Source organism: Tupaia chinensis, unplaced genomic scaffold (assembly GCF_000334495.1).
Source record: "Tupaia chinensis unplaced genomic scaffold, TupChi_1.0 Scaffold148012_1, whole genome shotgun sequence".
Classification (NCBI taxonomy): Eukaryota; Metazoa; Chordata; class Mammalia; order Scandentia; family Tupaiidae; genus Tupaia; species Tupaia belangeri.
The window spans coordinates 1247602-1274197 of record NW_006207862.1 but is presented as its reverse complement, the minus strand read 5'-3'; the positions used below and the strand labels follow the sequence as shown (position 1 = coordinate 1274197).

Genomic DNA, 26596 nt, shown 5'->3' with positions numbered 1-26596 from the left:
TTCATGGTCAACAGCACATGGATGAGAAACTCTTTGTAGTTGAAAGCTACCTGTTGCTTTAGATAAGAGCTCCCAGCTAAAATAGTTAATCTTTCTGTGGAGCCCTCAGTTTTGTTTATTCTGTTGTCCCATCCAGGCTTTTTCCTCTAATAAATCTGTGGGTTCCTGCATTTTGTTTGTTGAGTCTTGTCAACTAGTGAGTTCTTTTGTTTTATCTCTGAGTCTCTGTTATGTGGTGAATGTGCTGACTTTGCATAGCATGAGTTAACTTAGGCCTGTAGCTTTAATAAGGGGTATCTACATAAAACTAACCTTAAACTAACTTAGTCTACATATGCTTCTAATGCTAATTTGGTTTATACTAACTTAATCTATATGTTAATTTTGGCTTAAAAACAGACAGGTGGGGAGTCTTAAACTTCGTGGTCCTCCTGTCAGTCTTAGGGAACCACATTCCTACAAGATCACTAATTGGCTTTATTGCAATAGTTGGGGGTGATGTTTTACCCTTGCAGGGTACCGTAATAACAGTAAAACTCACGGCAGAGAAATTGAGTACCGGCCAGTTCAAGGACACAAGGGAGAGCTCGTAAACTGGGCCTTGCCTCAGTTTCTTCCCAGTCCAGGCCTTGCCTTAGAATGGGAGGCAGCATCCTTTCCAGCTTGTGTTGCCTGCATGGCCCCGTCAGTTTATGGCACCATCACATCCAAAATGATACTTTTTCCAAGGAAACATTCTCCACATGAGGCATTCTCCAAAATTGGTCATAAGCCAGGTCATAAAGCCAGTCTTTAAAAAAATTTCTAAGAATTGAAATCATACCGAGTATGTTTTCTAACAACAGTGGAATTAAGCTAGAAGTCATTATGTTTTCTTTGGAAAATCTTACAATATGTGAAATGTGCCTCAAAAAAGAAATAACAACCAGGACTGGCAGATCAAGAAAAAAGATAATACACCAATATCAAGAACAAAAAAGGGAGTATCACTACAGATCCTACAGCTAGGAGAGTCTTCTGAAAAACTTCATGCCAATAAATTAAAAATTTCACATGAAATGGACAAATTCGTAGATAATGTAACTTGCCAAAACCAACAATAAACTTACCAATGAAAACATGAGTAGCCCAATTTACTTTTTTTTGTAATTTTTTAAATTTTGCCAGAGGGTAGGTGTACTTGCTGGAGAGAGACAGAGGTAGGGGGAGTGGTTGAGAAAGCTCCCACTCCATAGGGAATGGTCACACCACAGTCGCTTTATTTCTATTTCTCCCTCCTTTTGGGATTTTGGGCATGCATGCACTCCTGCCTAGAGTGTTTTTCATGCTACAGGATCTGAGACTTGAACCATGAAGTTGGCCATGGCCAAAGGTGATCTAGCTACAGGGTGCATGTACTTAGATGCTGTGCCCTGCAAGCTACAACCATATCTGGGTGCTGCGTTCAATTCCTGGCCTAGCCTGAAGACCAGGTGAGTTGGTGTGTGCCTATAATCTTAGCATTTGGGAGGCTGATGCAGGAGAATTGTAACAAAGTGAAACTCCATCTAAAAATTAATGAACTACTAAGCAAGCACATGAAAAGGTATTGAACATCATTAGTAATCAGGGAAATGGAAATCAAACCACAGTGAAATATCATTTCGCATTAGCTGTAATAAAAAAGATAAGAGAATAACAAATATTGGTAAGAATGTAGAGAAATTGGAACCCTCATGTTACCAGTGAGAACATAAAATGGTGCAATCACTTTATAAAAACATTTTGGTGATTCCACAATATGTCAAATACATATATCCTAAATGATCCCATAAGTCTACTTCTAGATATCTATTCAAGAGAAAAGAAAATATATGTCCACATAAAAACTTATACTTGAGGGACCAGCAGTTAGCGTAATGGCCATGTCGCTGAACTCGCATGTAGCGGACTGTGGTTCAAGTCCCAGACCCGGTGGCTTAAACTCATGCCGGGTGCGTGTGCGTGCGTGCCCAAGATCCCGAGAGGAGAATGGAAGAGAAGGGATTGCAGCTTGGCCATCCCCCCTGGGGGTGATTTCTTGCTTTCTGTCTCTCTGTCTCTCTCTGTCTGTCTGGCGAGCGCACGCGCCCTATAGCAAAAACACCTCTCCAAAAAAGAAAAAAAAAGAAAAAAAAAACTTATACTCGAATGTTCATAGTGATATTATTCATAATATCCAAAAGTAGAAACAACCTAAATGTCCCTTTGATGAACAGATAAACAGAATGCCACATATCCATATAGTGGAATATTTTATGCAGCAATAAAAAGAAACAAAGGTGGGCCAGGCAGTATTGCAGCATTAATTCAATGCTCTGTGTGACTGACCCACATGGGAAGGGTCCAGGTTCACATCTAGAGACCTCCCTGAACACTGTGTACCCATGATCTGGAGCTGGCCAATGTGGGGTTGAATGATGACATGAAGATATTGGGCTGCCTATCTCTTTCTCTGACTCTGTCTCTCCCCCGAACCCTCACAGCCCCCAGTCTCTGTCATTCATGAAGAAACTTTTTTTAAAAAAAAATAGGAATGAATTATCAACATATGGGATAATATAGATGAGTCTTGGAAAGATTATGCTAAGTGAAAGAAGCCAGTCAAAAAAGACTACATATCGAATGATTCTCCAGAATGGTCAAATCCATATAAAACAGAAAGTAGATTAGTGGTTATCAAGGATTTGGAGTGGGGAGGAATGGGAAGTGACTAGTGGGTATGAGGTTTCTTTTTGGGATGATGAAAATGTTCTACTATTGATTGTGGTAGTGGTTGAACAACACTGTGGGTATACTAAATACCATTGTATTGTACACTTTAAGTGTGTGAATCATGGTATGTGAGTTATATTTTAATTATGCTATTATTTTTTTTAAAAAGGAAGACTTTTGAAGAAAAAAACAATAAAATTAATACTGGAAGAAATATAAAATCTGATTATTCTCAGAACTATAAGAGAAATATAATCTCACATAGATTTCAGGACTAAATGTGGCTTCACTGAATTCTTTGAAACATTTAAGAAAAAAATTATTAGCTATCTTAAACTCTTGCAGAAAATGTAAAAATGTGAGAATACAGGACCAGCAGATGGCAAAATGGTTATGTAACTGGACTCCCATGTAGTCAACCACAGTTCAAGTCCCTAGACCCAGTAGTTTCAAACTCACACCCGGCACATATGCATGCATGCCCAAAATCTCGAGAGGAGAAGAAGGGATGATTTCTTGCTTTCTCTGTCTCTCTCTGTCTCTCTGGTGAGTGTATGTGACCTGTAGAAAGAAATATCTCCAAAAAAATTAAAATAATTGTATTTCTATGTGCCAACATTAGAAAATGAAATTTGAAAAGTGCTATTTACAATAACATCAAAAACCATAAAAATTTCTAGTAATAAGTCCAATAAAAGATGCACTAAACCTCTACAGAAAAAATAAGAAACAAGACCCAAGTGAATGGAGGGCTATACCACATTTATGGATTAGAAGACTAAACATTGTTTAGTTGTCAGTTCTTCCCAAATTGACTTCAATATTCAATATAATCCCCCATCCAGAATATATATTCAATATAATCCTCCATGTAGAACTCAGGAAAACATTTTTATGGGAATTTACAGATTAATTCTAAAATATGTAAGGAAATGCAAACAGAACTAAGAATAGTCAAGACAGTCTTAAAGAAAAGCAAAACTGGAGCACTGCTGATATTAAGACTCAGTAAAGCTATGGTGGTTAGGATAATGTGGAACTAGTACAAGGATGGACAGACAGACAAATGGAGCAGTAAAAGTACAGAAGGCAGTCCACATACCTGATTTACAAAAACTGCTTCACCTCAATTCAGTGGTGAAAAGGATGGTCTTTTCAATACATGCTGCGTCAATTTGATATCGGGTAGAAAAAAATTAATCTTGCCCCCCTTCATATCAGTCAGAAACACTCATGGGTGAAAATGGATAGAAGTGTGAAAGCTAAAACAATAAGGCTTGTTAGAGAAAATGTAAGAGAACATCTTCATAGCCTTGAGATAGGAAAAGATTTTTTTAAGCAGAATACAAAAAGCTCTAACTATAAAGAGATAAGATTGCGAATTGGATATTAAAAGTTTTAAATTTTCATCAAGGTACCACCAAGAAAGAGAAGAAGTAGGCTACACGGTGAGAAAATACATATAGTATGATATATCTTATCCCAGATAAATTAAGAATTTTAATAATATTTAAAAAGGCAGTCTAGCAGAAAAGTAAACGAGACTTGAATGGGCATGCGCAAGAGAGGATATCGGTGGTCAGTGGACACGAGGCCCAGCTCCTGTGGTGCAGGCAGCATCATACTGAACTGCAGTGCAGGAGGGTACATGGCCGGCCTTGAGTTTGAATCCACAGCCTGGTCATCCTTTCCTCACAACATAACATATCCACAGATTCCAGAAATTAGAACATGGGCATCTCTGGGAGGCCATTATTCTTTTTACCACAGAGGCTGAGAGGCAAACGTGGTGGTACTTAATATAACAATTGTGAAGGCTTTGATGGGCCACCTATTCTTTTTCCTTCCATCTTTGTTTTCTAATTGTAATTTTAGCTTTCTCGGTCCTGGTTTTTAAATTTCTACTTTGGAATTTTAAAAGAACTTACCACTATGTTATGGTATGTGTTTTTTGTGGTAGTTGCTTTAAAAGTTACATTGTAGTCAGGCCCAGAATAAGTCATTGAAATAATTTGAAAAATTGGGCCGTTTATTTGCTTAGAAAATGAAGAAAATGGTAATAATGTTAGTAATGGGAATTTTTCTTTCTCTCTTTCTTTCTTTTTAAGGGTGGAGCAATGGGATTCTTTCTTTATATGCCGCTAAGGATCTGCTGGTCTCTCAGACTGTGTAAAGTTGTGACTGGAATTGCTTACTAAGAAACAGTCCCCGTGTGATCCCTAGTCAGGGAGATGGGCTGGAGTCAGGCAGAGTAGGCTGTGGACCATTCTGGGTTCAGCATTTTCGGTTTTGAATTCTGTGTGAAAAATCATCTTAACTGCCTTATTTGATCTTCTCCTTTGTACTGTACTAAGAGCTTTTATGACTGTTATTCTTTTGTAGTCATTTTATTTAATGTGTTCATTATCTGAAGTTATACCTTGGAACAGCTTTGTTAAGGATATCTTTTAAAATCGAGCAAATTAAAATAAATCCTCTTTGCAGAAGGTAGAGAAAAGGAAGAGAGGTTATCAAAATTTGTACATTTGTATGAAGCTAGGATGTTAATGATAAATAGGACTTATGAATGATTTAAAATCTCCAACTAATTCAAGGTGGATTTGTTTGTTCTTATGCTGTTCCCATTTGTCTGGAAGAACTGAAGGAATATTATTAGTCAGCTGGTACATGATTCTGTTACTCAAATTCCAGTTTGGGGATTTCTAACTAAGCAGAGTAACGACGTTGGAAATGTAGGTAGCATGTTTATTTTGCTTTTAATTAGATTAAAATAAAATGTATGGGGAAAAATTCTGAAGTACAAGCAACCACTTTATGCTATAACTTCCTCTTAATTATGTTTTATTCATTTCGTGGTAAGAGTCTGTTACTCTAATACAACACATGGGAGGGTGGAGAGTGATTTTTTTTATAGCAGCTGTTGTGTCCCTCTTGTTGCAGGGGAAAAGAAAGGCCTGTAGTTATTTATATCTGTGAGTGGTAATTTCATTCTTTTTCATTATTAGCTGCAGCTAGAGCAAAAATGAAAATCACACAAAACCTACTTCTTGGTTTGAAATTATTTCCTTCATTATTATAAGGAGAATGAATGTGAGATGCCTTCTCTTACCATTTCCCTCTTCCTCTCCCTTTTGTTTTAACCTTACCTACAAAAAAAAATTAAGCCAATCTATAAGCAAAGGTCAAAATAAAGAAACAACTTGGGAGAGTAAATTACTGGAATCTTATATATACTTTTTCTCTTTCTATTCCACCTTTCATGAAGCCTTTCAAAGGCTACCAAAAAGCCAAGAAATCTATTATATTTCTCTTTAGAAAAGAGTACAACAGGGCCTATTGGGCTTAGTACTTACATTATTTTTATCCCTCAATTTTTTAATTTTGAGTTTCAAAAACCTACAGAAAGATTACAATGTACTCTCTTAAACTCTTCAGTTAGATTCATCAGTTATTACTGTTTGGCCTCATTTGCTTCATTTCTCTCAGTGTACATATACACTTGTGTACGTGCACATATACATTTTATTATTTCTTCTTTTCCTGACCCATCAGCAGTATCAGACATCATAATTCTTCACCTCTAAATACTCAAGCTATGTTTTTCTTAGAAAAAATAACATTCTCTTACTCTGGTAAAAATACAAAATCTGTTTTTAATTTTTCTGGAATCCTGTCTATTACCTGCGCTTTATCAGTATTCAAGAACAAAGCAGTGAAAGGAATTATTAATAGCAGCCACCCACCTCCTAAGTTATTCACCACTAGGCATCTTCCAGAAACCAAGTGTGAAAACAAAAGATAGAGGTTGATTTTCAAACCTGAATAAATATGAAGTAATTGATAGATAAACCCCCATAACGTTAAGTAGGCCCAGTTTCTTGGAGTATCAGCGGTAGTTAAACCATTTCCCTTTCTTTGTAGTATGTGTCTTATGCATCAGGAAAGATGCATTTTATTTATTTTATAAACTTTTAGAGTTGGAAAAGCCCTAGCATATATGTTGTATAATTTATCGATTTTGCAGATAAGAACTAAGGTTCAAGGTCACATAACTAGAAAGGAGTCTAGAATCTAGCTTTTCAGACTCGCAGTGCGCTGTTCTTTCTGTGATGTCATTTTGCCTATCCATAAGCCTTAGTTGCTTATGCTGGAGTCTTAATAAATGAGATAAAGCCAGGCATACTCACCTACCAGTAATGTTAATTCCCTTGAATGTCATTTGGGTGAACTAAGACAGTACTTCTCAAACTTTAATGTGCATGTGAATTTCTTAGTGACCTTATTAAAATGCAGGTCATGCAATTGAACCCACCTGGGAGGAGTCCTGAGTTCTCATCCCAGGACCTTTCTGGGTCACATACATATGTGACCATCATCCAGGCCAGCTGAGGTTGGAGGTGGATGGAGGTATGAGAGAGCTCTGTGGGATAGTTTGTCTCCTGGTCTGTCTTTCCCTTTGTCTTTCATGGAAGATATATATTTTTTTAATTTAGATTCTTGGGACCAGCAGTTGGCGTAATGACTCCCATGTCATCAACTGCAGTTCACGTCCTGGACCCGGTGGCTTAAACTCAAGCCAGGCACATGTGCATGCATGCCTAAGATCCCAAGAGGAGAATGGAGGAGAAAGGATTGCGGCGTGGCCATCCCCCCGGGGGGTGATTTCTTGCTTTCTGTCTCTCTATCTCTCTCTGTCTTTCTGGCGAGCTCATGCGCCCTATAGCAAAAACCCTCCCCCTCAAAAAATAATTTAGATTCTTTCTCAGTGGACTTGTGATTGGCCTGAGAATCTGCATTTTAACAAGTTATCAGGTGATGTTGATATAGCAGATCTGTGGACTACATTTTTTTTTACATTTTGCTGTAGGGCACATATGCTCACTGGAGAGAAACAGAGACAAAGAGAGGGAAAATGAGAAATCATCCCCCAGGGTATATGACCATGCCTCAATTCCGTCTCTTCCATTCTCCTCTTGGGATTTTGGGCATATTATGCACACATGCACCCAGTGTGATCTTCAAGCCACTGGTCCAGAACTCAAACCATGGTCTGCTATGTGGGAGTCTAACACCTTAACCACCATGCCACCTACCTACCAGTCTATATGGACTATCGTTATACCGTTAAAAATAAAGATAAAAGAAAATTCATGGATGGTATCTATGTCTCTGAGAAGGGTACAGTTTAGCAGGCTGATGAGTAAGATCTAAGAGTTCCCCAGCTACAGTAACAAGCCAGATAATTTCTAAGGCTATTATATGATACTTTAAAGATAATAATAAAAGATAACAATTGACTTGAAACTTTTTCTTAAACTGATTATCCTTTTCCAACTACTTGATTAGTAAGCAATTGAGGAGTAAAGAATTATTTTTAGTAAAAGAAGTATGCTAAGAACAGTACAGAATTCCTGATTAGGAATTTTTTTGTCTAGTTGTTTTTCTTCACAGGAACAAGTGGCTTGAATCTAGTTTTTTAAGGAATAGCAAGGATATTTCAGGCAAGAGAAATACAGTACCAGGGATTGTGGCTGTTCATCATAGGATGTAGAATTTGGGGAAGATCCTGAGGCTAATTTTACCATGGCATCAATTTTTATTTGGTACAGATGTGTCCTAGTCACTTGTAAAGAGATACCTGAGAAATGGGACAAAGTAATAAAGCCTTACTACGAGCTAGAAGATGTAATTTGTGTCATGATAAACGTGATTTTGCCCTCCGACATCTCAATAATCTGCCCTACATAGGCCGTGCATCCTAGACCTTGTTTATTGTTAAAAAAAATTGAATAATCCTTGCATAATCTCTTAATTCCTATCACACTTTAAGTGTAATTGATGCTACTGCCATACTGGAATATAATTTCAAAAAAAAATCTCAATATATCTCTCAAAAAAAAATTGAGAACCAGCAGTTAGCGTAATGGCTATGTCTCTGGACTCCCACGTAGTCGACCGTGGTTCGCGTCCCGGACCTGGTGGCTTAAAACTCACGCCGGGTGCATGTGTGTGCATGCCCAAGATCCCGAGAGGAGAATGGAGGAGAAGGGATTGCGGCGTGACCATCCCCCCTGGGGGGGTGATTTCTCACTTTCTGTCTCTATGTCTCTCTCTGTCTGTCTGGCGAGCACACACCCTATAGCAAAAACCTCTCAAAAAAAAAAAAATAAAAATTGCTTTGGCTAGTCATGGTCTTTCATGTTTCCATACAAATTTTATGATTATTTCTTCAATTTCTGTGAAGAATGACACTGGAATTTTGGTTGGAATTCTATTGAATTTGTAGATCATTTTGGGTAGCATGGGCATTTTAACAATGTTAGTTCTTCCAGTCTATCAGCACTTAGATATAAATAGATATCTTTCTATTTATCTGTGTCATATTCAGTTTGTTTCATCAGTGTTTTATAGTTTTAAGTGTATAAATCTTTCACTTCCTTGGTTCAGTTTATTTCTAAGTATTTTATTTGATACTATTATAAATGGAATTGTTTTCTTAATTTCTTTTTTAGACAGTTTGTTGTTTCGAAAGGTACAAATGGTAGATTTTGTGTGATAGTATTTTATTTTTTCTTTCATTTCTTAATTCCCAGAGAGTGGGAACACTTGCCAGAGGCAGAGAGAAAGAGAGAGAGCACTCCCAATGGGATGTGGTCGTGCCACAATTATTCTCCATCCTGTTGGGATTTGGGGTATTGACACACACACACACACACACACACACACACACAAACACGCCAGGCATGTTTTTCAAGGTACTAGGACTAAGATTCAAACCATAGTCAGCCATGTGGGATCTGGCTTCCCTAACCACTACACCATAGGGCCAGCACAACAGTGAGTCTTTTAAAATAAGAATCTGTATTTGGGCTTTGTTGTTTAAAAATAATAATTAGGGGGCTGAACAGTGGCATGGCATGGTGCAATGCTCTGCAAGGCTGACCCACGTGGGAAGATTTCAAGTTCACTTCCAGAGACCTTCTTGAACATGCTAGGCCCATGCTGTGATCCAGGGCTGGCTGAATTGGGGGTAGACCATGACCCTACTGAGGGTACCATCTTTCTCTTTCTCTTCCTCTGCCTCTCTTCTATATGGAAGAAATGAGGAACTAAATCTTAAATAGTAATAATAATAATTAGTAGTGTGTTCAGTGACCATACCAACACAATTTTACGGAGTACATTTAAACCTACAGCAGCCAAAAATAAAACAGACTTTTAATGTATGTAAAGAAGTTTGCACTCTGAATATATCCCAAAATGCTTATAGAAATCATAATTACTTTCGTATTTCTCAAAGTACTATAGCAGCAAAATAACAAATCAATAAATATTCCCTGGGGGAAATAGAACACAAAGCAATGTTATAAAGCTTGTCAAAGATATTGACACGTTAAAAAAAAAAAAAAAGACTTTAAAAAGCAAGTTAAATAAATATTTATTAAATTTTCACTTTTTTCTGGTGTACTGGCTTGGGGGGGGTGCCAATATATAAAGAACTGAAGGCTTTCAGGGTGATATTAACCTGAAGGGGAGACAGATGCCTAAACAGATCATTAGAATACCATGTGACAAATGAAAATGGGGTGTGGACAACATTAGAAGCAATGTAGTGGAGCTGTAAAGAAAATGGAGTTAGAGAAGTAATGCATTTACAAATAATAAAATGAAAACTATGGGAATCAAGAATTTCTGTAAAGTAGGCCCAGCTTAAATGGCACAGTCCAAGCATATTGGAGTGTCATGCTGGAAGCCACATAGTCAACCTAGGGTTTGGATCCTAACCTGTTTGACCTAAAACACACAAGGCTCTTTCACATGTGCTCAAGACCCTACTTATTGACTTCAAAACTGAATATAAGAGAATTTGCTTTAGCAACCTTTTTTTTTTTTAATTTGCCAGAAGATAATGTACAATTACCAGAGACAGAGAAGCACCCTCAGTGGGGCATGGTCTCATCATAGTTCTTTTTCCTCCATTTCTCCTTCCTGTCTGGATTTTGGATATGCATGCGTATACGTCTGTGTGTTTTTCAAGCTGCCAGGGCCAGGACTCAAACCATGGTCAGCCAATTGGGATCTGGTTCCTTATGCACAGTGCTTAACTACTACATTATGGGGCAGGCCTGTGAGCATTTCTTGATAACCAGTTAAATGGCTATATATTTGTATTTATTAGGACTAAAAAAAGACATTTCACCAACTATATGATATAGAATGATATTACGTACAAATAATTGTAATTAAGATTTGAGTTCTCTGGTTAATCTAGCCTATTGCTAGATCCGCAGTAATAAGAATTTTATGGCTAAGATCTTGCCATAAATATATAATAATAATGTAGGTATACTTTTATATACATTATCTTATGTAATCCTCATTAAGTACTGTTAGGTAAACAACTATTAGTTTTTCTTCGAGTTTATCTATTTTTCTTTTCAAGAAAAATAAGCCCAGCAGAGTCTTCGCACTGCAATCCTCCCCATAGCCCTTCAGCCAGCAAGGATCAAGGTTGTACCCTGTATGTTTTAGGGGAGAACAGGAATGCAACTCAAAGCTTTTCCAGATGGCTCCAGCATTGTGCAGCAGCACACTTTTGCCTCGGCCACTGTGGCTAGGCCAAGTATTAATTTTAAATAAACTTATTGATAGTTTGGGACTAGATTTTATTATCCTAACCAGAAAACTGATGTTGCAAGGTGTAACAAAAGGTCTTGCATGTGGTTTTGTTTTATAGATATAAAGTTCACTTGAAAATTAAAGGTATATAAATAGAACCTTGACTTTCACTATAAAGTTTCACTGTACCGTATCCCAGTGGGTGAAAATGTTGGCCCATGTTATTATAAAATGCAGTAAACATTGGGGCCAGGAAGTGGTATAGTGTCTAACACGCTGCATTCCCACATGGCCAACTATAGTTCAAATCATGGACCCGGCTACTCGAAAATCATGGTGGGTATGTGTGCATGTGTGCCGCAAATCCTCAGATGACAGTGGAGGAGAAGGGATTGTGGTGTGGCCATCCCCCACGGGGGATAATTTCTCACTTTCCCCCACTGTCTCTCCCTGGTTAACATATGCACCCTATAGCAAAAACCTTACCAAAAAAATCTAGCAAACATTTAAAATAATATATTCCTGGGAATAATAAAATTTTCTAATATTAAACTACACTGTGTAATTTAATGCAGAAAATATAAATACTGTCTGGGGCCAACAGGTGGCTTGGTGGTTAAGACCGCTGGACTCCAACATGGCCAACCCCAGTTCAAGTCCCGTATCTGACAGCTTGCTGTCTCACTTCCCTCTCTCTCTCTTTCTGTCCCTCTCTGGTCAATTTTTTTTTCCTCTCTGGTCAAATTTAAAAGATAAATAAATAAGTGGATAAATAAAGTTAAATAAGGTAATTCTTTAAAAAAAGACTTCACTTAAAAATAGAAAATATAAATACTATCTTCACTTAAACTATATCAAATCTTAGTTTCCTTAGTAAATTATTGAAAGAAGAATATAATATACCCTCCATTTAGTCTAACTTGTTAAATTTTTTGTGTGTGGTACCATCTGAAGAGATGCTGTTTTAAAACCTAAAGCTTCTATCTTTAATATCATTAGGAGTTTATATCGTACAGATTCAGTATCCCTTATCTGAAATGCTTGGGAGCAGAAGTGTTTTGGATTTTGGAATATTTGCATATACATAATGAGATCTCTTGGTGATGGAACCCATGTCTAAACACAAAATTCATTTGTGTCTGATGTACACCTTATACACATAGCCTGAAAGTAATTCTATACTGTATATGTATATATTGGGTGTCAGAAAAGTCATGACACATTTTTGCATAGAAATATGTTATGACTTTTCTGACAACCATATAAGTATATAAATGTTTAGATTTTTGCCATAAAGTGTGTCAGCTCACTGGAGAAAGACAGAGACAGAGAGAGAGGGAAAATGAGAAATCACCTGCCAAGGGAGATGGCCTCAACACAATCTCTTCTCCTCCACTTTCCTCTCAGGAAAATGGAAATGCATGTATACACGCCCAGCATGTCCTCCAAACCACCAGGTCTGGGACTCCAACCACAGAGCTGGCCATGTGGAATCCAGTGCCTTAACCACCACACTACCTTGCTGGCCCCTATACAATATTTTTCTAATGTAGCATTTTGACTGTGACAGCACATCAGGTCGGGTGTGTAGAATTTTCCACTTACGGTGTCATGTCAGTTTCAGATTTTGGAGTATTGTGGATTTTGGGTTTTCAAATTAGAGATGCTCAACCTATGTAATATCTCTGTTTAGAGATAGTGTGGCTTTTGAAATATATCATACTTAGTAAATTCTTTAAATTTAAGAGTCAATTCTTTCAAAGATTAGAGATTTGTTTAGAGTTTGAGGAAATTAGTATTCAAGCATTGTTACATTTATGTTGTCACTAATACTTTGGTGAAATAAGCCTTATGAAATAGCCAGTTATATTGTTACTGTTGTTTTTAATATAGTAAATGAGGACAGTAAAACTTCAGGATTGAAATTTAATTTAGTGAGTTGTAGAACTAAGCCTAAGTCTTCCTTCCCCCCTTGTCAGTCTACAGGGCTTGAAGCCACAGTGCTTATTTTAGTATATTGGTAGAGAAGGAGTGAATAACTATTGCTGATGTCATGTAATTTCATTATATCAGAGATATGGAGAAAACCGATCCCAAGTCACAGAAGCTGTAATAGGTATGTCTTGCTTTAGACCAACTGAAATAACTTTTATGCCATTAATCATAACATGCTCATTAGCATTGGATCTAGAGACCGGTTTGACAAAGTTGCTGAAGACAAGGGTACTCTGGTCTTAGAAAATAAATTTTTCGAATATTGAAAAGATTCCTTTTTGTAAGCATTCCATCTTATAATATGTAATGGGGGATATCATTTGACAAATCTAAACTTCTGGCATAGTGAGGCTATTTGTAACAGGATTTTATCCAGGGACAAATATATAGATGTAGTCATTTCCTCTAAAGTTGTTTGATATGGTTAGTATGGTTATTTGATGTAGTACACTTTGGTACATTTGATATAGTTAATAGGTATTTGTTTTCTAACGAATGTAGATACCAAGATTTTCTTAAAGAAAGGGAACACGGCTTATAAGGACTTAACTTTGCTTCTTCTCTCTCTTCTCTTATTTTCTCCCTTCCTCCATCCCTTCCTTTCCCCTGATGTTTAATTGGCTATAATGTTTTGGGGGTATTGACAGGTTATTTAGACTTGACAGTCTTCTCAAGTTACTGGCAGGATATACTGCTGAGTTTGCTCTTCTGAACTAGGAAAGGTGATTTTTTGGGAAAATTACATAATTTATGATTTAAAAGTAAGTTTTGACTTGAATTTAATAATTTGCTCTGAGAGAATGGAATAGCTTTTTATAATACAAAAGTTGAGTTTTTCTTTTTTTTCTTTCTTTTTTTTTTCTTACTGGCTTAAATCTTATGACTTGGGGAAATAAAGTTATGGTGTGTTGTAGTCTGACTCTAAATTGATAATGCTAGCATTTTTCTTCTCCTGGGGTTAAGATGAAAGGAAAATAATTGTAATAGCAGGGCAGACTTTTCTTTACTTCAGCTACAAGCTTCTGCTTTTCCTTAAAGTTCTGAAGTTACTTATCAAAAGTGTAGATTGTTTATACCAAAAATACAAACTTGTATTTTGTTTTTGAGGGACTATGGTGGCATAAAATCACCTGTTCACTTAGCAGTACTAGAACCTACAAATTTATCCATTCTCTGATGATTTTTGTACATTCTTTTTTTTTTTTCTATTTGTATGTGACAATTTTTTTGGATTGATTTTATTTTCATTATCATTATTATTTATACATTCAATCGCTATTATTATTATTTATATCTTCAATCGCTATACATCATTTAGATTGTAAAGAGACTTTACGCAGCATGATATACACCTCAGTCCAGCCCAACTGAGAATACTATACACATCCTCATCAACAGATAATAAACCGTATCTGTGTACCACAAATATCTTACCTCTCTATTTTTTCCCAAAATTTCCTTTCCTACATTCTTACCCTCCCCCATTCTCATTCCACTTTGTCTCTAGTGTCGATAACAATTTTTAATGCTTTTATGACCTCCAGTCTTTCAGTCTACCATAGAGTGGGGACAGTTGGTATATGTTAAGTGGAGACATACAATGTCTCTCCTTCATAGCCTGGCTTGCTTCACTCAGCAGTAAATCTTCCATATTCTTCCACTTTCTGTCAAAAGCCAGGGTTTTGTTGTTGTTGTTGTTGTTGTTGTTGTTGTTGTTGTTGTTGTTGTTGTTGTTGTTGTTGTTGTTGTTGTTGTTGTTGTTGTTGTTGTTGTTGTTGTTGTTGTTGTTGTTGTTGTTGTTGTTGTTGTTGTTGTTGTTGTTGTTGTTGTTGTTGTTTTATGGCTGAATAGTATTCCATAGAGTATATGTGCCAAACTTTTTCAATCCATGATTTTTGTACATTTTAACACTTTCTTTACACTTTTTTTTGTTTGGAGAGTTTTTCGAATAGGACGCATGTGCTTGCCAGAAAGAGAGAGAGAGACAGAAAGAGAGAAATCACCCCCCAGGGGGGATGGCCATGTCTCAGTCCCTTCTCCTCCATTCTCCTCTTGGGATCTTGGGCACGCACGCACATGTACCCAGCATGATTTTAAGCCACCAGGTCCAGAACTCAAACTGCAGTCAACTACGTGGGAGTCCAGCGACATAGCCATTATGCCAACTGCTGGTCCCACACTATCTTTACACTTTAATCTTGGTCTGTGCCTGTGAAATGTAAATTTCTGAATAATACTCACCACTTACTTGCCTCAGTGCACACATGAAGCAGAGAAAGAGAAATCAGCTTCAACAGGTTCTCATCACGCCACCATTCCCTTTTAACAGACCTTCAGTTTCTTAGGATATTGGATACACACACACATGCCCAGCATATTATTAGGCTGACTTGAGGATTAGAACCCACAGTCAGCCATGTGGCCTCCAGCATTGCAGTCCAGAACGCTAAGGACTGCACCGCATAGACTAGGTCAACGTTTCTTTTGTTAACTCCTTGACATGTTTTCAAAACTTTCAGCATCAGTCAAGCATTTATTAAAAGCATTACTAAAAGCAAACAAAAAAAACCCTAAATCGCTAACTATTTTCTTGTGACATATTAATATTTAGGACCAGCCTCATGGCTTAGTGGTTAAGAGAGCCAAATTTCACATGGCTGACCACACGCCTCAAATTCTAGCCCCAGAAGTTTAAAAAACATGCTGGATGCATCTTGCCATGTCCCAGATCCTAACAGGATGGAAAAATGGAGAAGGGATTGTGACATGACCAGGAGGACTGAGGTATAAGTGATCAAGAGGGACAGTGGTAGGCGATAAAGTCAGAGGAGGTAATAGGGCATAAGACAATACTGGGCCTTAAAGGCTCTTAAAAAACCTTTGACTTCTACTCTGAATTCAAGTTGCTTTTGCCATTATGGGATCTGACTTTCTATCCACAGCATTTAACCACTGTGCTACAGGGCTGGTCTACTAGGAAAAGTCTTTTTAAAAAAAAAAAAAAAGAAAAAGAAAAAAAGAATTATTTATTATTTAATTATTTATTTATGTAATTCATTCCATTTATTATCATTATTATTATTTTTAATTCAACCTTAGAGAGACAAACAGTGAGAGAAAGGAAAAGCAAGAAAGTAAGCCGCCAGGTCCAGGACTAGAACCACTGTCAGCCATGTGGGAATTCAGCTCCTTTAACCACCATGCCACCTGCTGGCCCTGGAAAATTCTTAATAGTAAAGTAGTAAAATAAAACTATCCCAAATATTAAAATATGTTACAAAACTAGAACATTAAAATAATGTGTTTACAGCAGTTGGTGTAATGGCTATGTTGCTGAACTCCCATGTAGTCGACCAGGCTTCGAGTCTTGGACCTGGAGGCTTAAACTCACACCGGGCACGTGTGCGTGCGTGCGTGCCCAAGATCCCGAGAGGAGACTGGAGAAGGGACTGCCGTGTGATTATCCCACCAGGGGGTGATTTTTCGCTTTCTGTCTCTCTGTCTCTCTCTGGTGAGCGCATGCGCCCTATAGCAAAAACCTCTCAAAAAAAAAAAAAAACCAAAACAATGTGTTTACTAGGGGCATGAGCAGGTAGATAACTGGACAGAATAGAAGCCCAGAAACAGATCCAAATATATGTAAATACTTGGAAAATTATAAAGATAACATTTTAAATGTGTGAGAAGAATTATTTGTTATATGGGACAGCCGGGTTGTCAAGAGGGGAAATTAGCTTAATTTCGACTTCTTACCTTTGACTAAAATTAATTCCTAATGAATCTAAGATTTAAGCCTGAAAAAATTAAGTACAAACCAGGATTTATATGCATTTTTAGTAAATGTCATTCTCATATTTCTGTATGCTCTCTTAAGTTAGGAGGAGTGGAAATTAATGATATTCAAGTGAATGATGTAAATCTGTCATGGGCCATGGCTGAGTTAAAGTATGCATTATCTTAGAATCCTAAATGACTTGGTATAGGAAAGAAGGCTGATAGAATGGACCATATCAGGTTCTGAGGCAAATACATTGGGTTTTAGTCAGTTAATGCTTTCCTTTCATCCTCCTTTGATACTTTCCAGGGCCAGGAAAGCAAAAGGTATAGAGAAATGCATTATTTTGCAAATCAGAAATATATTTAATATTCTTTCTGAAACTTGGTGTAACTGTGAGAAACTGAATCTCAGACCCAGACATTATTCTTTGAGGAAGTACTAAAGTGGCTGTTGAGTGAATGATTTCCTTCTAATACCCTGAGGGAAGTAGTGATTAAGATCTGTAAGAGCCAGTTGAGCAGCTTCTCTGGTGAAGTTTTTAAAAAAGGGAGAGTGGGGGCCCAGCAAGTGGCATAGTGGTTAAGACACTGGACTCCCACATGACCAAGCGCAGTTTTAGTTCTAGACCTGGCTGCTTGAAAATCACGCAAGGGCACTTGTGTGTGCATGCCCAAAGTCCTAGGAAGAGAAAGGAGAAGGGATTGCTGCGTGGCCATCCCCCGGTGGGGGATTTCTCACTTTACCTCTCACTATCTGTCTTTCTCTCTTCCTCACTCTCTCTGTAACCGATGGCAAAAACCTTAAAGAAGGAAGCATGAACAGAAAGACTAGATGCTTAGTTCATAAGAATAATTTTTTTAAAAGAATAAATTCATGATACAACTTTAGTAACTCTTATACCTGGAAAAAGATAGGAAGAAACTGTAGGTCTAAAACCCAGCAGAGGGCTGGCCCCATAGGGCAATGGTTATGCACTGTTCATTGGGAGCTGAATCCTGTGGTTTGGATCCCTGCTCCATCAGCTTCAAAAACACACAAGTAGTCTCTCTGTGTTTCTCTCTCTCTCTGGCAAGCACATGTGCCCTCTGGCAATTAAAAAAAAGAAAGGTAAAATAAAATAAAAACTAGCAGGAGGAAGAAGCAAGAAAGTTTAGTTGAGACTAGAGAGCATTAAAGTCAATATTAAGTATTTTTAATAGCAGATTAAATAAGATTTTCCTGGTATAATTCTAGTTCTGTTTACTATAACGTTTGTACTTGTGTATGTATGTACATTTGTGTATCAAAAACTGTTATCTTAAGATGATAGGAATTTGAGAAACTTTCATCTGTATTTTTAAACTTTTATGCAAAGAATACATATTACTGAAGAAATGAAAAGCTATTATTTGTTATAAGCACACAAACATACATAACATTTGTTGCTCTGTTGTGACGCTTTTTGTATTTTCTAGGTGCACCAGAGGCTCTCTTCCTGGCAGAATTTGGGAGTTGTTTATTGCAGTACTGTTGTGCCCTCTGATGGTGAGTTTTGCCAAATTCATTTTTTAAACTCTAGGGTTTTTTTTTTTGTTTTTTGTTTGTTTGTTTGTTTGTTTGTTTTGCGGTTGTTAGTTCAGTGTTGGCAATTCTCTACTGACATAAAACTTTAGCAGCCATGTTCTTTAACTTGAGGTAGACTCAGGGATCAGAGTGAGAAGGGAGAACTGGAGAAGGGAAATAAAATTTGGATGAAGATCTAATGAATTTAATGGAGAAACCAAAAGGAAAATTGAGTAGTCCCATCAAATCATCATAGGTCCCGGAATGCTGATTTATGATTTAAAACTGGGGACCTAGTTAATGTGGAGATCACAGATGCCTCATCTTGGGTGTTTGTTAACCACTGGGCTTTCAAATCATGATGAATGATCACAGTCTCAGCCTCCTCTTTGGCATCAGCCTAGAAGCAATTCAAAGTCCGAGACCTCCTGCCCTTGCTTGTCATTTCCTTCCCGCAGGCGCAGAGCGGTAATATTCTTCGTTGTGGGAACAGATGAACAGATGCTTGTGGACTACATATAATCCTTTTAAATGTCCACAATGCTACAAACTGGCATCAGAATCTAACTTTTGTTGTTTTTATAGTAATAGAGGGAAATGTGTTTACGACTATTATTGCCATTTCTCTTACTCAGTATTATATATTTACAGTTTGGGTTGCTTGACTTAGACTCTTAAATATGTTTTCCTGTGTGTAAAGTTTAGTTTGATAGAGCTCTAATTTCAATCACAGTATCCATTCATAGGCATAACAACCGTTGAAAGGGCATCCTACAAATTTACAAAGACACTTGAAAGTGAAGAAGTACACAAGATGAATCATAAAAGTTCTAGAATCTTGCTGTATTTAGTTTATATATTTGCAGTGTTATCAGAATCCACCCCCCCAAAGCTGTTTAGTTATTTGAAAATTTAGACAGTAGGGGCCAGCAGGTGGCATAATGGTTACATTGCTGAACTCCCATGTTATTGATCATGGTTCAGGTCGTGGACCCAGCAACTTAAAACTTATGCCAGGTGCATGTGCGTGTGTGCCCAAGATCACGAGAGACTAGAGGAGAGGGGACTGCAATGTGACCATCCTCCCTGGGGGATGATTTCTCACTTTCTATGTCTCTGTCTCTTCGACGAACACACACCAGAGCAAAAATCTCTCTTGAAAGAGAGAGGAAGGAAGGAAGGGACAGGAAGGGAAGGGAAGGGAAGGGAAGGGAAGGGAAGGGAAGGAAGGAGGGAGGGAGAGAGAGGGAGGAGGAAGGAAGGAAGGAAGGAAGAAAATATAGATGGTATGCATTGACAGATTGAGCACCTCTAACATGAAAATCTGAAATCTAGCATGCTCTAAAATCTGATACTTTTTGAATGCTGACATGCTGCCACAAGTTGAAAACTTACACTTGACCTCATACGATGGATGGGTCTCAGTTAAAATATTACAATATAAAAATGTTATATAAAATTACCTCAGGCTGTGTATCGGGTATATACAGAATAAAAGTGATTCCGTGTATGGACTTAGGTCCCATCCCCAAGATCTCTCATTATGTATCTACAGTATTCCAAAGTCCAAAATCTGAAACACTTTTAGTTCTGAAGATTTGGATAAGGGATATTCAAACTATATTTGCTGTCTTCTAAACATCTTGGATATATCCATATGTGGCTCCTTATTTGTAGTACTGAAAGGCTGAAAGTGAAATAGGCCAGAATCGAAACATGGAAAATAGTGGGGTGGCTTTCCTCCTCCTGCCTCATCAAGACATAAAAATTAAATAAATAGGAGTAGTATCAATTGATATGCCAATTTAAAAGTGGCACTTAACCCTTCGTTGTGACCAAAGGACAGATAAATGTGTTGGTCCTCCCACCTGCCCCCAGTCCAGACTGTTACCAGTACTAGTACTTCCCACGTGGCCGAGAGCCAGCGGACAATAATGCTCCTTACTCATGCTGCCTACTTCCTTCCCTCCTTAAACCCTTCCAGACCAGCAAGTTCTTTTCCCCCGACAGTGTTTCCGTCCACAGAACAGCCAAGCGAAGGCTGTCCACATCTATGCTAGCACCAGTCCCAGTTCTCACTACTTCCTTCATTACCACTAAGAGACAATTTCAGTATAAAAAATAATTTTTCAGGGACCAGCAGTTAGCATAATGGCTATGTCGCTGGACTCCCATGTAGTCGACCACTCGGACCCGGTGGCATAAAACTCAGGCCGGGCACATGTGCATGCATGCCCAAGATCCCGAGAGGAGTACGGAGGAGAAGGGATTGCGGTGTGGCCATCCCCCTTGGGGGGTGATTTCTCGCTTTCTGTCTCTCTGTCTGTCTCTGTCTGGCTGGCAAGCACACGCGCCCTATAGCAAAAAACCTCTCAAAAAAAAATAATAATAATTTTTCATAGTGCTGAATCTGCTCTGCTTTTGCTGAACAAATAGTATTAAATTTTAAAAAGTTCTAGCCTTTACAATATTGTTTGACATTGTTGCATATTCAGTGTCAATATGTATCAGTCAGTTTTACAGGGTCAAAATCAACCAAGACACTACAACGGGAAACTCAAGTACAAGTTGTTGTGGTGATATTCAATGGCAATAAATGAATCTGTATTGGAATTTGTATTAATTTTACCATTTAATGCAAATACTATTATTCTGAATGCCAATCCATATGAAAATATTTCAGTAGCTTAACAGTGGAACAATTATATGGAAGTATCTGGCTGGATGTTATCTAAGTGCTAGTAGATTGCCCTTGCATTGCATGAGAAATTGCAGGTCATATTTTTACAAAAACTAAAAGGATATCAATGCTTCCTTATGATTTTTCTATAACATTTTCTTTTCTCTAGCTTACTTTATTATAAGAATACAGCATATAATATATATGACCTACAAACTATATGTTAATGTTACTGGTAAGGCTTCTCTGATCAACAGTAAGCTATTAGTAGTTAAGTTTATGAGGAATTACATGATAACCCAAATTTTCAACTGTACAGGGTGTTGGTACTCCTAACCACCACCTTTTTCTAGGTGGTTATGTAGATTATCTTAAATGTTTAGCCTCCCTACTAAAACATGTTTCTTCAATTTTCTTGTGTGGACTCATAAAATTCAGTCATTCCTAGGTACATGTGTGGGATGCTCAGTTTCCGTATGCGTGATGGATGGCCTAGTGTTTGCATCTAACCTCAGCACATCCTTATCTCTAGATTACCTAATACCTGACACAATGTTAAATACTCTGTGAGTAGCCGTTAAGCTGTATTTAGGTAGTAATAATCAAAAAAGGTTTTTGAACATTTCCTACCTGTGTTCATTGAGTCTGCTGAAGTGAAGTGATATGGAAAGCTGTCTTTTGCTTTTGGCTTATTTTAGATAGCATTTTTTAAAGGTTTATCCATGTTGTAGCATGTATTGTCGTTATTTTAAAATTTATTTATTGCCAGATACTATTGCAGTATCTAAAAATATTACATTGTGTTTATTCATTCACCAAATGAGGAACATTTGGATTATTTTCCACTTTGGGCTTTTAACAATAACAATGCAAGGGTCAGTAGGTAGTGTGGTGGGTAAGGTGCTGGATTCCCACATAGTTGACTCTGGGATTCAAGTCCTTGACCTGGCAGCTTGCAAATCATCCTGGGCATGTGTATGTGCATGCTCAAAATTACTGGAGGAGAAGAGATTGCAATGTGGCCATCCCCCCAACCCCCTGCAGGATCGGTAATGTCTCACATTTCCTCTCTGTCTCTCCAGCGTGCATACATGCCCTATGATAAAAACCTAAAAAAAAAATTTTTTAAATAAATGGTGCTGCCAATTTTTGGGCATAGTCTTTGTGTGCACTGTTTCCATTCCTCTTGGGTAGATATTTAGAGAAATGACTGGCTCACATAAAAATAGACTTAACTTTTTTATATATATTTTATTTTACTTTATCATTCATTTATTTATTTCAATTTGACCAGAGAAGGATAAAGAGAGAGAGAGATAAATCTGCCAGGTCCAGGACTCGAACCGCAGTCAGCCACGTGGGAATCCAGCACCCTTAACCACCAAGCCACCTGCAGGTCCCAAAACATGCTTAACTTTTTAAGAAATGGCAAACCTGTTTTCCAAAGCATCTGTACTACTTTGTTCCCATCAGCAATGCTCAAGTGTTGTCGCTTTGCTGCATCCACCCCACCCCTTGGTATGATTAATCTTCTTGATTATAGACACTCCAGTGGATGTGTAGTATTTTTTCATTGTGGTTTTAATTTGCATTTCCCTGATGACTAATGATACTAAGCATCTTTTCATGTGCTTATTAATCTTTATAATATCCTCATTGGTGAAGTGTCTCTTCAAACTTTTTACTCATTTAAAAAGGTACTATTTATCTTCTTTTTATTGAATAACAAGGGTTCTTTATATATTCTAGAGTTTTTCCTGTTACTCTTTTTTAAATTGCCAGAGGGCATGTGCAATTAAATTTAATTGCCTGAGAGAAGCAGACAGAGGAAGAGAGGGAAAAAGCACCTCCCAGTGGGATGCAATTCTCTCTTCTCCATTTCTCCATCCCGTTAGGATTTGAGGCATGCATACACACACACACCTGGCCTGTTTTTCAAGTCACCAGGGCCAGGATTTGAACTGTGCAGTCAACCATGTGGGATCCAACTCCCATATCAACAAGGCCATGGTACTTCCTATTACTTTTTCAAATAGTTTTGGGGGAAGAGGGGAAAGATTTTTTTTTGAGTGAAGTCATATCACTAGTGACCATTGTACCCTTTGGTGATACCCATCATATTGAGGACATAAACATACTCCGCCACTATATAATCTTTCATTCCAACTTTAAAAAGATTCGGCAACAAAATGAAAATGAAAATTATGAAGCTATTTATTCACCAAAGATAATAGGACAGAGAGGGTCTCAGTGTTTTAATGTGGCAGGGCTCTCACCAACCTAAGCATGAAACCAGGAAAACTGAAGCACCTTATGTTTTTCCACTTTAAAAGCATATCCAATAGTTTGGACTTTTTTTTTTTTTTTTTTTGAGAGGTTTTTGCTATAGGGCACATGTGCTCGCCAGACAGACAGAGAGAGACAGAGAGACAGAAAGCGAGAAATCACCCCCCAGGGTGTATGGCCATGCCACAATCCCTTCTCCTCCATTCTCCTCTCGGGATCTTGGGCACACATGCACACGCGCCCGGCATGAGTTTAAGTCACGGGGCCCGGGACTTGAACCGCTGTCGACTACGTGGGAGTCCAGCGACATAGCCATTACACTAACTGCTGGTCCCTGGACTTTTTTGTAAGTAGAAATTTTATTTTGAAAGTTTACCAAAATGTGATGAACTTCTTCTTTAATAGAACATTTTCTTGAAGGATCCCATAAGATTTACTTTTCACATTGCCAAGAAAAGTAGCCAGTGAAATTGGAAAGGCATTTAAGCCTTCTGTGCTGACTTAGCTTGGAGTAGAAGTAAATTTATGTCAGATTTCAGATGATGTCATCCATTCCAGCATTCCCATCATTTTTTTTTTTTCGAGAATTAAAGTAAATTCTGAGGGAATTGGAAACTGTCCCATTTCCTTCCAGAATGCAGCTTAATGAAATGACTGATATAGCTCTGAGCAGTTAGTTATTAAAAATCTCTAATATAAGGGGTCTTCAAAAAGTTCATAAAAATATGTATTATGAAAAAATTGTGCATGGTTTTAAATGTTTTTTACACCAAAGAATTTATACTTTAATTACATTTTTAAACATTTTTAGAGATTACTTTATTTAACTTTGTTTATTTACTTTTTTAAAAATTTGACCAGAGAAAGACAGAATGAGGGTGTGAGAGAAGGCAAGCCAGGACTCGAACCATGGTCGGCCATGTGGGAGTCCAGTACTCTTAACCACCATGCCGCATGCCAGCCCCTTATTTAAAAAAAAATTTTAAGAGGTTTTTTGCCTCAGGGAGCATGTGCTCACTGAGGAGAAAGAGAAAGACAGGGACAGTGAGAGAGAAAGTGAGGAATCCCCCGCAGGAGGATGGCCACATCACAATCCTTTCTCCTCCATTCTCCTGGGATCTTGGGCACACACGCACATGAGCCCAGCATGATTTTCAAGCCACCGAGTCTATGACTTGAACCCTAGTCAGCCATGTAGGAGTCCAGCAATGTAACCACTATGCCATCTGCTGGCCCTTTTTTTTTTTTTTTTTAACTTTTTTGAAGTTCCTTTATATGTGAGTCTCTGGTAAAAATCAAAAGGCTATTAACATTGATAGCTCTCAACTTCTTTTAAAGAGTATTAAATTTCAATTTTTTTGGTCAAAATAATCACCAGAAATCTTTTTTTTTTGAAATTATAAGGAAGATCTTGGTACTCCGTGCACAGATGGTGCATCTGCCAAACTTAGCAATGTGCGTACTTACATTGCCTCAGAGGAGAAAAGCTCCATCCATTATAATAACACATTGCTTCTCCCCACCCCCAACACATACTGACATTAAAGACTATTCAAATAACCCTAAAAGAAATCTTATCTAGTACCACAGAATCAATCAGTTTCATGAGAACAAGATTTTTATCAAGAAAAAAAAGGATCAAAATATAAAATTCTCCTTTGCTTAATTAAATTTTTGATGAGAGCTTTGTTTTTTAAGAGATTAAAGGTTAATACACGGAGGAGTTTATTTATTACTTGATTTACTTGGGGATAAAAACATTGAGTAGTGCTGCTAACTCTTTTTTCAGCCTTTTTATTTATAATAAGAGGAAAGGAACCTGTTTTTTAAAAAGATAAATTGTGGCATATTTATACAATGAAATTCAAGATAGGAGTTTAAATGAATGATCTAGAATTACAATCCAACTTAGATAAATCTCGAAGCAACGATGAGCATAAAAGGCACATTATAGGTTGTATACATTTATAGGTTATGACTATTTATATAAAGTCTAAATACATGCAAAGCCATACTGTATTCAGTTGTTTAATACTGTTTAGTAAATTACTGTAAAGGGACTTAAAACAACAGTAATCCCTTATTGTGCTTATGTTTTTGTAGATTTAGGGATTCAGGAATAGTTGAGCTAAGCAGTTTGGAGTCTTATGAGGTTGTAATCCCATGTGAATTCAGGCCACAGTCATCCGCAGGCTTGACTGAGATTGGAAGATCTGATCTTAAGGTGGCTCACTAACATGGCTGACAAGTTGATGCTGGCTCTTGATAGGAGGCACCCCCTCTTCACCATATGGGCTTCTCCATAGGACTGCAGGATTGTTTTCATGGTGGCCCAGAGCAAGTGATCCAAAAGAGCAAAGCAGACTCTACAATATCTTTGACATAACCTTAGAAGAGTTTTCTGTTGTCTTCTGCTGATTTTACAGAGATTATCCCTGGTTTGTTGAGGGCTGGGACTGTCCAAAGATATCAATACCCACAGGCAAGAATCATTAAGAGCTACCCCAGAGGTTGCCTATCACAATACTATTTACTGTATGTTGAGATGCATATGCTTATATCTGTCTGCCTGCCGACATGTATGTATGTATCATGGATGGGAATGTTAAACACCAGCTACCAACTTCAGAATAGTGATTTCCTTTGGGGAAGGAAGGACTGCCCTGCTTTGGTGGGGATAATTGAACCCCGCAAGGCTAGAAGGAAATAAGGACTCTGGTTAGAATGTAACTGATGAAAGAAGGGGAGAGCTAGTGGTGATGTGAATTAAAATGGTGGTAGTAGAAAAATGGTAGGGTATTAGAGATGTCTAGAAAATAGAATAAAAGGACATGGTGACTGATCAGATATGAGAAGTTTCATGTTCTGCCTCTAATAATAGTAGTCAAGGATACCAGGTAATTTTGGGCAAAAGTTAAATAGCAATGGTGTTATTGGATGAGATTATGAGTAGTTAGGGAAAG

The 26596-nt window shown here is 37.6% G+C and overlaps 1 protein-coding gene across 1 annotated transcript in view; it reads left to right on the top strand.

Moving 5' to 3' along the window:
- Positions 1-26596, top strand: part of MCU (mitochondrial calcium uniporter) — a gene marked incomplete at its 5' end in the record, with an annotated part of 168890 nt that overhangs the window by 114690 nt on the left and 27604 nt on the right. Inside the window, one exon of the mRNA XM_027768920.1 lies at positions 18580-18649. Within this exon, the coding sequence (XP_027624721.1) occupies positions 18580-18649 (70 nt within the window). The remainder of the gene's footprint in view (positions 1-18579; positions 18650-26596) is intronic.